At 31.3% G+C, this 15,863-nt stretch overlaps 1 protein-coding gene across 11 annotated transcripts in view; it reads right to left on the bottom strand.

Annotated features, from left to right (window-relative positions):
• NBEA (neurobeachin) overlaps window positions 1-15,863 on the bottom strand; it is a 575,782-nt gene that overhangs the window by 314,242 nt on the left and 245,677 nt on the right. For all 11 annotated transcript variants that reach the window (XM_037527157.1, XM_054701654.1, XM_054701655.1 and 8 more), the window contains one exon: window positions 7,937-8,001. In XM_037527157.1, coding sequence (XP_037383054.1) covers window positions 7,937-8,001 — 65 coding nt within the window. The remainder of the gene's footprint in view (window positions 1-7,936; window positions 8,002-15,863) is intronic.

Raw genomic sequence — 15,863 nt, 5'->3', positions numbered from 1 at the left:
TGACCAACATATAACTCAATGCTCCAATTCCCCAGTCCAGGCCATAACTATATATATATATATATACTTTTTTTTTTTAAAGATTTATTTATTTATTTATTTATTTATTTATTTATTTATTTATTTATTTATTTATTTATTTATACAAGCACTGGGTACAGTCAGAAGCGCGGGAGGGTGAGAGAATTCACCAGAGCCAGAGCGAGGAGCAGAACAGGCAAAGGACGGAAGTACACTGCTGAGGGGAGCAGTGGGCTCGGCAGGAGAGGTCTGTGTGACATGTGGGACCCTCGCTAGAGTCCGGGGATCGAACCAGTGCTACAGAGGCTGCAGGCAGCTTCACATCCCAGCGCTCAACAGCTGCGCCACCGGGGAGGCCACGGCCATAACTATATTCTTCCTTTACCTTGTTTACCTATTCCATTCCTTCACCTCTCACCTTTATTGCATCTCGGACTTGTCACATCATACAAAATACCTTTATGTTAGCATAGGCCTCCCTGCAATCTGTAAGTTCATGTCTACCTGCATCTGTTATTTAAACAACACAGCAGTCACAAACGCAAAGGTCAGCTCTTTTGCCTCTTCTGTTGGCAAGTTGAGCCTATTCAGATTTATACCATCAGAATGGTATAAAAACTAAACCAAACTTTTTAAAATAAAGACATGGAGCAGCTGAATCTTAACTGGCATTTTCTTTCAGTAAGCAAACTAAGAACAGCAACAAAAAAAAATATGTCCCTAAGAAATACAAAAGAGAATATAGCATAGATGTTAAAAAAATGAAATACAGGATACCCTTCACTTAAAATATCATTTTTGTTTTTTAATATAAAGAAACCCAAGTTCTTTATGAGTTTTTATAGATTAATATTACTTAAATCTCACTGAAAAAATAATAGTGCCTAGGAGGAAAGCATACATAAATTTTTCTCAGGGAACAAAACTAAATATATATGCACATAGAGATATATCTTAAACCTGGCTCAAAATATAATAAAATAAAATTTATGATCACTTAATTCTAAAATATATTTCCCTATTGCTTGAGATGTAGTTCCATATATGGGACTTCTTTATCTTATTGTTTAATCAATAACATTTTACTTATCATTGATGTCTTAAGGTATGTCTATAAATTAACAATTCTGTTTAAGATCTATACAATGAAATCTGTAAAAGCACAAGTTTTTTATGTCATTTATTCACAAAACAGCATACTTAACTTACTACCTGTATAAGATGAGTAACAGATTAGTAAGAAAAATTGTATAGATTAGGTTTTATATGAGAAATATGGAGAAGGAATTTCTGAATTTTAGGGACACTTGGTTTGAAATTGAACTAGTCTCTACTCTAAGCAAAGAGTTTCTTATTCTAAGGTTTTGGAAGTTACTATTTTTTAAATATAATTTTTGCTAAATCAAAGACATGAAACAAACTCAAGCAAACTGAAACTTATTTGCTAGTTATTAAATAGCATTTGTTAAAAGAGACATTCATATTGTGTCCATATAATAAGTAAAGAATTGTACCTGGATGCAGTATGCTTTTCTTTTGAGAAACTTAAGAAATGCAAGTTATATACTTTTTCCTATTTTAAAAACATAATTTAAAAAATTGGAATTTGTGAAACTCAGTTTAAATTCATTGTGAAACAAGAGTATATCCTGTTTTTGTATGAATACCCATTCATTATATCCTATATGCTTTCAAAAGAGTGATAAAGGCTTTCTACGCAAATGATTAATTTATTTCAAAAGCTCACTCAAATTACATAATTTAAAAAAGTCTTTCCTATTAGCTTTGTAGTCCAATTCATATTTTAATAATTTAAAATCAAATTATTATTGCCAAGATATTATAGCCAATTTTACATCCCATTAACTTTGCTTTGTTTTAATTATAAAGATCCTTTGTTAGATTCCTTTAAATGATCCAGTTTATAATTTCAGCCTGTCCTAGGGAGTACTTTAATTCAGTTGCACATTCATCAACTGTTTTTGTCCTGTTAATTGCAGACAACTGCACAATTGCTTTCACCAGCTATGATTGATGAATTATATTCATGAGTGTAGCTGTTAAGTAGGATAAACATTTATAACAATTTCCACTTAAAGATTTTTATCTTCTTTCCCACAAGGACAAATTAAAAACTGATATTTTAACACGTGAGGGAGTGCTTTTTATGTTTCATTTTAAACCAGTAGAAAACCACTAAAACCAGTAGAAAACCACTACACATTCATGCAAATGAGATAAAAAGTGGGTATAAAGTATAAAGTTTGGGCCTACCATACAGTAAGCATCAATACACAGAAGTCAGACAAACAGAATGATTTTTTTGTTTTTTTTTACTGTAACTACATGCCAACTATCTAAATGTGATATTGTTTTGAACTAGAACTTTCAACTGAAATTCATGAAAGGGATAGGAAATGAACCAAATCAAAGGTGGGCGTCACCAAAATACTTAATTCATACTATATACTATTAAAAAAAGTCCTCTATTTGAAGAGTATACATTGTAGTAGTTGTAGCAATTATCATGTATATTATTTCCAACCTTCAGAGAAATTAGGCAAGAAGGATGTCACAAAGTTTTATAAATGTAATACAATGTTAGAGGGAGATTATGTTACATGCCTAAAGTAGAACATTTTATCAATGGGAGAACTGTTATTTAAATTTAGTACAAAAATATAACTATGCTGGGCCTCCCTGGTGGCGTAAGGGGTTAAACAACGCACTATGAAGCACAGCCTCTGCAGCATGAGTTCAATCCCCGAACCACCAGGGAGCAACTTACATGGCCCAGCAGACCTCTCCTGTCTCGCCCGCTGTTCCCCTCAGCAGTGTATTTCAGTCAGTCTGCCTGTTCGGTTCCCCATTCTGTCTCTGGTGAATCCTGTCACCCCCCTGCATCTCTGGCCTGTACCCCAGCTCTTGTATGCATAAATAAATAAATTTTTAAAAAATGTAACTATGCTACATATTATAATAGGTACTTTGGAAATGGCCATAATAATAAACTATAAGTAGATAGGAATTATAGTAAGTTTATAAATATAAACCTGGGGAAATGGAAGGTGTTATGAGAACATAGGAAGGCACATGATCAGGTGTAGGGGTGCAGTTAGGGTGGAATTGAGTGAAGAGAATTATTTTTCACTAAAGAAAGAGAAATGAATGTCTTAAAGCAAATGTCCATCTTTGTGTTGTGAACTGCTGGGGAAAACATTGTAACATGAAAGACAGCAACTTCAGCTGGGTCACTGGCCAAACATTCTAGCAAGCCTCCTAGGTTTCCTTGTTATTTTTTTTCTTGCATTTCTCTACAGTGGTTCTCTTTTCTCCAAGTTTTCAAATATGACAAGCCACTCCCGAATTTCATTCATTCTTAGTAAAAGGCCCTGTCACTTCAAAAAGAAAATAAAAGGCCTCATAAAAGAACCCTCTGAATTCTGTCACCAATTTAATTACCTGAACCCTTTCTCAGTGGTTTCCACAAGACCAATCTCTGTACCCCAGTTTTATGCTTCAGACTTCACTCTTTCAATAAAGGAGTAACTCTTTCTTTCCATCATGTTGACTTTTTTTTTCCATTAACATTTAAATATACTCAAGTCCTTCATTCGAAAAAGTACCCCTACCACTATTCCTAAAATTCAAAACTTTATCCATCTCTGCATCAACACTCCCTTTCCACTTGCACAAATTTCTTATGAACTTGCTGACTATTCATCATGCACTTATTCCTTTAGCTCCTGTTCTCAATATTCTAATCAAATAAGCACTTTCTCAAATATTACCTCCCTCATTTATCTGTTCCCATAACATCTTTTATATACATTTTGGTGTATTTATTACATTTGTAATTATTTCATCTAAGACTGTTGTTTCCATGAGACTGTATGTTCTATTAAAGTAGCAACTGAGTCTGTACCCACAATCTTAGCACACAGGTATTCTCTAGTATAATAAAATTGGAAGAATCAACACAACTCTTGTGACTAACTCCAGTGTTCCAGGTCCATTTAATCCTTACTTAAAAATTCTCTTCTTGACTATTCTTCTCAAACACCCACTAACCATTTTTTCTTCATTCCACTGATAAATATTTGTCACTAAGACAGTGATTAAGGTATGAGTTCTAAAGGAAAACACATCTAGAGGTCAAGAAAGATTTAAGTAAAGATGTTAATTTAAGGTGATATTAAATGTTAAAAGAGTCAAGTGATTGAGGTGTGACAACTCAATAAGATGGTGAGAGTAGTCCATCTGCAAGAGTGACAATAAACTGATTCCTAAGTGATGGAAACAGCCAATCACGTAAAGATGTGGGGTAAGAGGACTTCTAGCACAAATGGCAGGATTCATTCTACACTCCCCCTGAGCATCACATCTTTATACTTATTTATTATTTACCACATATAAGCTGAGTGTACCTAAGTATAAATCTCGGTTCCAGTTACCTTTTTGGAGATTTGAAGTTCCAGATATCATAATTCCTATTCAACATATTTACCTGAACATTTCACAGCAGTTATGCATTCAGTATAACTAAAAGTGAAAACATCTTTAATCCAATTCATGCTCTTCCTTCTGTACGTTTCTAAGTAAACTATATCTGTAATATAACTCATCTACTTAACTAAAGCCAAACTTCCAGTTGCCTTTGACTCTTTCCTTTTTATCATCTAATCTATCAGCAATTCTATGGATTTAATTTCCAAAAGATATTTCAAATTTGTCCACTATTAGTCTATGATGACACCATCATCTTCAATGGGATTATTGAAATGTCAGATTGGTAATTTTGCTTTAGTTTTGAGTCCCTGAAATCCATTTGTCACACTGCAGATCATGCCTAAACATCTTCAATAACACCTTTGCATAGATTACAAACATTTGTTAATAGCATGACCTTTGTAAATAACCCTTACCTCTATGTGCTTGGCAAATAACACACTTGCATAGCTGTTGGCTGGCTGAAAATAGCTTTCCAGCATTGTTATGTTATCTTTTGCTTTCAGCCTTTGCACTACATTATACCCCTGGACCAGAATGTTATTCATCTATTTTTTTTTCTTTTACATATTTCTATTTTAATCATCTCCTAGTTCTCATACAGTACATTCTGCCTGAATGTAATTTTTTGAACTTGCTTTAATAGACTATATCTCTTTTTATGTGCAGCTTTAGGTTCACATCAAAATTCTGCAAATTATTAAAAGATTTCCCAGATATGCTCTCCTATATAATCACCATTCCTGACCAGAGTGGTATACTTGTTACCAAAAATGAACCTATGCTAACACAGCATCATCATCAAAGGTCCATAGTTTACATTAGAGTTCAAAATGGGTATTGTTTATGCTATGGATTTGGACAGATGTTATCTAGCACTACACTATCATATGGAATATATTCCTTGCTCTAAAAACTCTCTGTTCTCTGTGTATACATCCCCTCTTTCCCTTAACCACTCACAACTCTGATATTTTCAGATTGAATTCTTTCACTCTGTAATATGTAATTGAGGTTACTCCATATATTCTTATGGCTTCATAGCTCATTTCTTTTTTTTTTCTTTTATAAATTTCTCTATAATTTTTTTATATTTTATTTTATATATTCTTTACATCATTTTTCATTTCTGCACAATGTATGCATTTTCATCTTGGTTATATTTCACTAAATAACAAATATAAATGTTCCCCTGTCTGGATATAGCATATAAGTGAATGGTTGCTTATTTATCCATTAACCTACTGAAGGACATCTTGCTTGCTTCCAGGTTTAGAGTTAAGAATAAAGCTGCTATAAACATCCAAGTGCAGATTTTTATATGGACACAAATTTATGTTTATAACTCCTTTGGGAAGATGCCGAAGAATGTAACTACAGGATGCTATAGTAAGATTTTGTTTAGTTTTATAGAAACTGCTAACCAGTCTTTCAAAGCAGCTATGCCATTTTGCATTTCTGCCAGCTATGAATGAGAATCCCTGTTGTTTTACAACCTTGCTAGCATTTGGTGACATCACTGTTCTAGATTTTGTTCTTTTTAATAAGCTTGTAATGGTATCTCCTTATTTTAATTTGCATTACTCTTTTTTTTTTTTTAATTTGTTGCTTAACATGTCTTTCAAAAGAGTACATGATAAACTAATATTTCAGTTTAGAGAGCAAAAACAAGAGTAAAAGGAAATATGGAGATGACAAAATTCAATATTTTTCTTTTTTTTTTTATTAATAAATTTTATTTTTATATTCCCCATACATACAATTTTAATTTGCATTACTCTTAATGCATATGACGTGGAGCATCTTCTGTTATCTATATTTGTCATTTGAATATCTTTGGGGAGTATCTGTAATGGTCTTTGATCCATTTTTCAACCAGTATGTTTGATTAATTATTGTTGAAATTTGAGAATTCTTTGTATATTTTGGACAACATTCCTGTATCACATGTGTTGTTGGCAAATATATTCTCCTACCCTGTGACTTGTTTATTATTCTCTTCACAGTATACTACATAGAGCAGAAAATTTAAATTAATAACCTCCAGATTCTCAATTCTTTTTATTTTCTCATATATCATACCTTTGGGGTATGCATTATTAAACCCAAGGTTATCTAGGTTTTAGCCTATATTATTTTCTAAAAGGTCTAGAAATTTCCATTGTACATTTAGGTCTGTGATTTTGAATTAATTTTGTGGAAGGATGTAAGTTCAGCTAATAGATATATATATATGAATGCAAAGATTTCTATAATTAACATGGTATTGTAGTTGGGCAAACTTTTTTCCTATTCTTTATCACCTAAAGATAGATAATAATATTATCAAATCTTAACACAATAAAATTTTATAAGAAATAATGTTATGTAAAACTATTATTTAAGCTATAAAAGAAAACTAATGTTTTCTTGCAAAACTTACTTTAATTATTGGAGTTGCATTATTATGATTAAAATAATTATGGAATATTTACATGAGAAATATACAATAAAATGAATTGTTACAAAAACAAGCTATTTCTCAGAACATTGATGGGAAAAAACACTGAGCTGCATTTACGTTAATTTTTTAAAATAACAAATTTCTATACATATAGTTAATATTCAAGAAATATTTTATAAAATATTCTTTTATGACATCTTCCTTTACGATAACTTTCACATCAATGAATATCATTCCTGATAAATTTAATTAAATGTAGTTTGAAGTAAAAAACAGGTTATGCCAAATATTCAGTCATCATTTCTCAAAGAATACATTATATAAGAAATTCAAGTTGTAAAGGATGTAGGTCTCAGGTTCACAGAAGCTGTAAAATGTCAAAATGGTGGACAAATGTTTGTCAAGAAGTGATACAAGAGTGGACTCAAATATATTTTACTCATAGCATCATTTACCAATGATACTTATAAATTCTTTACTGGATGGCTATACATTCTATATTTATATCCTTCACATTTTCAGTTGGATACCAGATAGCATGACATAGATAAAACTATTTTACATGAATTGAGACAGGCTAAGGGAGCATACATGAAGCATGGCACTGAAAACAGATGGAGTGGCAGATGGGACTGCAGATTGGGTTCACTTGATCTGTGTAAAACAACTTCACTACTCAGTGAAATGTGGCTCAAATCTCATAAAACCTTGTAAACTCTGTCCATTTATTTCATACAGGCCTTTTTTTCTCCCCCCATTAAATATATCTAATATTTTAAACTTTATTTCTTTGAAGTTCAAAGTTCAAATTTTAATTTTTTTAATTTATCACCTGTGTGATAAATTATTTAACTTAAATATATTTTCCTACACATTTTAGGAACAGATGGCAGGAAAGAAGCCGTGGCCCAGTGGAATAAAACGTATACTGACTAGTTGTCTATAAATTGTAAAATGAATTACCTTCCTTCATTGATGAGTTCAATAAATGCAAGTCCTGCATTCTTCTGAATAGAATTTTGCCATTCCTAAAAGGAGAAACCAAATGAAATATTAGAAAAATGAACATGTAAACGAAAGCAACATCTGGTTTAAGGAGCATGTTGATGTTGTTAACCTCTATGTAATATTATTTTAACATATTTTTATAAGATTTTTAACAAATTTTTTTTGTAATAAATCAAATATTGAAAAGCAGTCCTGCATCACTTAGTTTAGAAGTTACTTTTGAATTCTGAGTAAATTTCAGGCTTGAGGCAGACTGGGATGGAATGTGGTATCACAGGAACAGAGAGATTTCAGCACAAAACTTCCTTCCAAGGGATAAATGATTGCTGTAACTATACAAGGATTAGAAATGTTTGGGATAGGGCCTCCCCAGTGGTGCAGAGGTTGAGCGCTGGGTTGCGAAGTTGCCTGCAGCCTCTGCGGCGCCGGTTCGATCCCCAGCTGCTCCCCAGACACTGGAGGAGGGTCCCACATGGCGCGCAGACCTCTCCTGCCGCCCGCTGCTCCCCTCAGCAGTGTACTTTGGTCCTTCTGCCTGCTCTGCTCCCCGTTCTGGCTCTGGTGAATTCTCTCACCCTCCCGCGTTTCTGACTGTACCCAGTGCTTGTATAAATAAATAAATCTTAAAAAAAAAAATTTGGGATAGAAAAAAAAAAAACTATAGAGAATTTTCACTGAGATTATAAAATGAAAATCAGAAATAAAAAAAGCACATTTAGTGATTTGGAAGTGAATAATTCTATTTACACGGGTAGTTTGCATGACTGAAAACAACATTAAAATGTTACAACGAAGCTCTTCTGAAATTTTTTAAATAAACAAAAAACTTAAAAATCTATAGCTACATGTTACTCCTCTTTGCTGATTTAAATTAACATAATTTGAAAATCTGGTAGCTCCAGTGCTTGAACATTATGAATATAATTGTTATATGTTTTTTTGGATTAGGAAAGTATATTGCTCACCTTTCCCATAGAATATTAAGAATATGCTTTAAACATGTTGAGGGTATAATGGTTTATTCTTGTGATTTCAGTATTTCAATAGATGATATTATAATTTTTGGATAGAATATTATATCCCTTTTAATATTTTATAAATAAAATTTTTCACTCCATTTTATTAAAAAAATTCTTATTGATCATCATGTCACTTATCTATAGAGGTGCTTCCTGCATGATTTTCTTGTCTCATTGTTCTGGCCACATAGAGGTCCTGACCACAAATTCAACTTCATGAGAGACACATTAACCCTTCACTATGCTCCTACCCACATTCCTCCTGAAAGCTTTACACACGTGCTATGAAAGAATGTGGCCCCTCAAAGTAAGTATTTGGTGTGTTAATATTCTCTGGTCTAAGTTAATGTGTGACAGAGTATAGGAAAAATCATAAATCTACCTTTCCCCTGGAGAGAGAATCAACACATGAGAAAAGAAATGTAATAGCTTGGGGATATAATGATCACATAAAAGAACAAAATAACTCTGTTTTTAACAAAGGTATTGTGTTCTAGCTATCATAACCTTTCACTAAAATTTACTCATTGTACAAGACTGTTACTGCATTTTACATAGCTTATATAAACATTTAAATCATTTCTGTCTAAAACAATTAGAGGGAACTCTACATTTTCACAAAATGTCTTAATAACATTCTTTTCAAATTTTTCATATGCCAATTTTATATCCCATATTTATTGTGAAACAAAATCACATAAAAAGTACAGTTTTCTCAGGAATACTTCACATTTAATGTTATACAGCTTAAAAGGAAAACAAATTCTTATGTAACAAGAACCATGACACATTGAAGAATAGATTCATCCAGATAACTTCTTAAATATGATCTCTTCATATTTGTGTAACAAAGTTTTTTTTAATCAGCATAAACATCTAATGTGAATATAATTTTCAAGAAAATAATTAACGAAATTCATATTTAGATATTACATATGCTATGGAATACAAATTACACTGTGCCTAAAAAGATTAGAGCACAATGTTTTTAAAAATCTGCTTAGATCAAACAAAAAAAATCTGTTTTAGATTATGAGAAGTTAATTTACAATACTTGAGAGAAATAGTAGGTATGTCTGAGCTAAGGACATCAGAGTTTAAAACACAAGAAAATCAGTGAAAATGTATATGAGATTTTAAACCAGAAATTAAATGTTTTATAAGAGTAATTTGTCATTTTTGAGTAAATAGAAAGAGCATCAGAATATTTTATACAACTTTGCAAGACAGACTTACCAGGAGTCTAAGCTAATGTTTAGGAGCAGACATAATTTAACCCCCCAAAAATCCTAGAAATCTGAGTGTAGAATTGAAGTTACACAAGGGAGGTGTTGGGGGTGGGTACGAAGCAAAGATGGGAGAGGGTAATGGCCTGAAATGGGGAATGATGGTGGGTTGGTGGTAGGTGTGCTGACATACATCTGATGTGATGTGAACCTGAAACTCTAAATCATATACAGAGTTGTACACCAATATTAACTCAATAACATGCATCAATATTTTAAAGTTTTTATTTTTTAAATTGTGGTATGATATAAAGTCTCAGGCAGTAAATACTGATCCCTGTATGTCCATATTCACTTTTCTTCTGAGTGAGAAGAATAAAAGTCAAGAAAGTAAATTCTAAATTATAAGTAATATAAAAATAATATAGCAAAACATCCATTTTTAAATGTAAGAGCAAAGAATGTCTGTGCTTGTGGTGGGTGGTATGGGTTACAGTTTGTGTCAAACCCACATCTCTTCTTGACTGTCATTTCATCTCAATCATACAAGTAGCAATAAAGCTAGAAAATTTAAAAATAATTTATATTAGGTGTTTATGGGATTTAGTATTGGACTTATATTAATCTCTCAGTAGTTAGGTGTTTTGAAAGTTTGTCTAATAATTTCTGAACAACAAATATAAAGGCACATAAATGATGAATTTGGGGGCATCTTTAGTTTAAAAGTCCCATCTCTTTACATTCTTGGTAAAATATGGTATATAGTCAAGTTAGTAAAAAGGCTTAAGTATAAAGAAAAAATTAAGATGTGAGGGAAAAAGAATATTTTAGAAAAAATATAAAAAATGACATTTTCCTTTGGTTATGTGCAGCTATAGATGCCCCTTTAGACCTTACTCCTATGCAAAAGGGCAATATTTCAGCCAGAATTTATTCCGGCACAGTAATAAATAGGAAAATATGCAAAAGAAATAGTAATTTTATGGGAAATGGGATAAAACTTAGATCATTAATTTCTTAACACTTAATATTGCTTTCATCAATCATAGAAATATAATTATATTTTGTAGTGTCTAATAGATGTGTCTCCCCCCTATATCAAAAACTCCTTAATGAAAGGAAGGGTCTTTTTTAACTGTGTAACTAGTAAAAAGAAAGTGTCTGACCGATTATACAAAGATCATTGTATTTTTGTTGACGGAATGAATTTAAATTCCCCACAATATATGGTGATATCACTTAGGTCTGTAGTTCTCAATTCTGGCCAAACAAAAGAATCAACAAAGGAGTTGTTAAAAAAAAATACCAGTTATATCAGACTAACTTTTAAGGAGAGGAGATATGTATTGATATTACTTTAAAGCTTCCCAAATGGTTTTGCTATGAGGTCAGTGTCGAAAACCACTGAGTTTGATCATTTTCCTTTCTTTCTCAATAAGACTACATTCATATAACCCCCAAATTACCTAAATTGTCAGCATAGACAAAGTTAGTTGTTATGAAATGATGCATGTTTGTTTGTGTGTGTGTGTGTGTGTGTGTATAATGCCTTTAAATTTTTCAATATTCAATTACCCAAACTTCCTCTACTCGCTTGTAAAATAGTAAACTATTTTATCATAACTGCATCTTCAAAGTAAGGAGATTTCTAAGGTCCTTTTTGGCTGTATCATGGCTTTCGAGTCTCAAAATGGTATTTGTGTAGGAATAAAAGTGCTTACTTACAATGAATGTGTAAAAAAATGTTACAAATAGGTTAGGTAATGATTACATTATTTTACAATGATCCACAATTTTTGCATTTAAAAAAGTACTTCTAAAATGAAAATCACTATGTAATTGCTTCTAGGGATTACAGGAGAATAGGTAAAATACTGAATCAGAGACATGTAAAAATTTGTGACAAGAAAAAGACCTAGCATAGAGGAGGAACTTAGTAATTTTTGTTGTGTTTGCTGAAACATAAACTATGTTGAGAACACCAAATGAAACATAGCTAGATAGGAAAGGGATACATACTCAATTCCTAGATCTCTAACAATTGTCTGTGACTTGCTGACTTGGAAAAATTATTTAATGTAAGGGAAATGGACACATTCAAGAAGGTGTATCTTCATACAATGTCTTGGCAGTGACAGAAAAAAAAGAGAATATTTTGAAATCTTACCTACAGATAATTCCATAAAGTATTTTACCATTTGAGAAAACATGTACATAAAGATATATTCACTTATACACTATTTAAGAAATGAGCATAGGCATCAAATTTATATCTTCATATGGTAACAAACTAAGGTGGTTTGAATACCTGCAGATAGCTGCCAAATCTTTAGACAGCTTTGTCACAATTTTTTGACTTTTCTACTTGGATGCAAAATATTTCCTCAAGATGAAGGACTTTTTCAGAGAACTGGATATCAAGTTAAGTACCCTTTGAAATGAAACACTTTGAAGACAAATATGTTCCAGAAGGATGACAATGAAATCCCTATGTTCTCTTCACAATCACTTTATGGTAGTTGGATGACCTAGTAGAAATCTCAGGGCCAGGACACAATTTTTTTTCCCCACCAGTTTTTTCCTCCCCATGTCAGCTCAATGCACATTTCTTATTCCCTTTGTTGTGTATACAATTAAGGAAACCAATTTTCTTTAATATGGAGAATATTTCAAGGTAAAAATACAAGGCTAATATGTGATCTTAAGTCTTCTGGAATTTTAGATTGATATTTTACTTTGTATAGCCTTAATGTCCATGATTAGGTGCTGCTAAAAGAAGTAGGTATATACTTCAAAAGTTTCAAAATAAATGTATAATCTGTCATGCTTATAAAGTCTGTAAAATAAGTTAAGAAGTTAATAAAAGAATTGATGTAAAAATACCATGTACAGAGAAAAACATGAATAATTTTTTCAAAGTGTACAAAAAATAAAGGAGATACATAATCCACTATTCAACATATCATTTAAAAATTTCACTGCTTATTTTTTATGAACATCATATAAATATATGATTGGAAAAGTTAAAAATAAGAAATGAGTAATAAATGATTAGGCCAAAGAGAAAATTACTGATTTGAAGGTCAACCATAAAAAACTGTTAGGTAACAAAGAAATACATACATATATGGCTACTGAACAAAAAGTTGACATAGCATAAAAAGATACACATAAGGAGATTTCCCAGGATCTAAATATACTGTTAAATCATATAAATAAATTTAACACATTCAACATGAAAAGAATAGTCTCTTCAAAAAAGAATACTCTCTTTATGCAGAAGAATGAAGTAGGATCCACACCTTTCACCATACATAAACATTAAGTCATAATAAACAAAAAACTAAATATAGCAACTAAAGCATAAGACTATTAGAAGAAAACAGAGGAAAATCTCCATGAGCTTGGATTTGGCCATCTATTTACATGCATTTATAAATAAAACAAGATACCAAATGTATAGGCAACAACACCAAAAATAGAGAAATTGGATATAAATCTTTAAAATTATAAATTTTTGTGCTTGAAGGAGCCTATCAAGAAAATAAAAATAATCCACAAAACTGATGTAAATCTTTACAAATCATACATCTAATAAAGGTTTCAACCGAGAATAAAGAACACGTATAACTCACTAACAACAAAAAGCCCAATTAAATAATGGGCAAAGAACTTGAATAGACATTTCTCCAGAGAGAATATACAAATTGCCATAAGTGCACACAAAGACAATCCACATAATTAGTCATCAGGGAAATACAAATCAAAACTGTACTAAGACAGCACCTCACACTCTCTAGAATATCTATAATTCAAACACTAACAATAAATTTAAAAATAATGAATGGAAAATAAGAAACCCTTCTTCATTCCTCATGAAACTCTAAAACAGTACAGCCATTCTACAAAACTGGCATTTTCCAAAAAAGTAAAACACAGAATTGCCAACTGAGTCAGTAGTTTCACTTCTTAAGTATAGACCTAAAAGAATTGGAAATAGTGCCTCAAATATTTACTTGTAGGCCACTGTTTAAATAGAGTATTATTCACAATAGTTAAAGATAGAAACAACCCATATGTTCATCAAAAGATCAATGAATGAATAAAATGTGATACTATTCATATAGAATGTAATATCATTAAACTGTAAAAAGGGATGAAATTTGAATATATGCTCCAACAGGAATGAATCTTCAAAACATGTAAAGTGATATCAACTAAACATTAGAGGAAATAGAGTGTGAGGTTTTCTTATATGAAATATTGAAAAGAAGCAAATCACAGAGACAAAAAGTGGACTAGAGTCTGGAGAATCACTACTTCTGGGTACAGTTTTTGTTTGAAAGTTGAAAATTTTTGGAAATCAATCATGATGACAGTTACAAACTGTGAATAGATTTAATAGCAATGAATTTTGCACTTAAAATGGTTAAAATGGCACATTTATGTTACATACATATTACTACAATAAAATAAATTATCTTTGGGATTAAAACCATTTTCCTTTTACCATGAATTAATTCAATAAGAACTGACAAATATCTATCAACATTATATGTTGGGCACTGCAGTAAGTATGGATGAGATAGCAGTAAGCAAAACAGATGACAACAGTGGCAACAAAAAAAAAACATGGTTTGTTATAGTGTAAATTTGTAGGATAATTGAAACAAATAACTTCTATATAGTGATTTAGAAGACTCTAAGGCTTTGTATAATCCTTAACTGGTCTTTGCTTATGGGTATTCTAAAATAAACATTCTATAATTTAAAGTGCTGTCAATAAATGTTAAGTATGTTGCTAATTACATATAATACATATTTTCTCTATTAATTGAATGGAAAACATCAAAAAGACAGGAAATAAAGGACATGATAATAAGTCTAAAGAAAAATTACAGTGTAATGGATACAGCAAATCATGTCATCCATTAAAACATGCACTCAAATAATGTGAAGAGATACCTTTATTCACTATTCAGATGCATGCACTATAAATGCTAAGTGAAATGATAGAGTGATTAGATCCCTATAACAACAAACCAACTTTATGAAGGAAAGGAATTCGATAAACTATGAAGAAATAAGGTAATAATAATCCTGCATTTTGTTAGTGATAGTTATTTATCTCAATATATGGAATAAAACTGCATTAATGTATGTACACACAACACATATAAATGTATGTAAAATTTTATAACAATGGATTACATAAGATGGCACTACTGAAGGAAGCTGTACAAAGGTACATGGGACTCTATTATATTTTTTGCAACTTTTTGTGAATCCATAATTATTGAAACAACAACAACAAAAGCACAGGAAAAGATGATCATAAATAAAATTGCAATGGAGAAAAATAGGATACAGAAAATTATTTATTACACGATAGTTAATCAAAATAAAGTATGTTGATATATACAAAGAACAAAAGGAAAAAATCCATCAGAAAGCAAAAGAATGTGTTGAAGTTATAGGACTGTGAAATACATTTTTTTCAAAGCTGTGGTAATATGCCTAAAGAATTTATAAGCAGAGAAACATAAAAATAAGAGGGAAAATAAATAAATCAAAATCACTGGAAAGAAATAAAAGGAGTGGATAATGTGGCAAAGTATGGAAAGGAGCTTCAGTTAG

Source organism: Talpa occidentalis, unplaced genomic scaffold, assembly GCF_014898055.3.
Source record: "Talpa occidentalis isolate TD23 unplaced genomic scaffold, MPIMG_talOcc4v2.1 talOcc4.5, whole genome shotgun sequence".
Taxonomy (NCBI): Eukaryota; Metazoa; Chordata; class Mammalia; order Eulipotyphla; family Talpidae; genus Talpa; species Talpa occidentalis.
The sequence above is the reverse complement of the archived record's forward strand: the minus strand, read 5'-3'. Positions and strand labels throughout refer to the sequence as shown.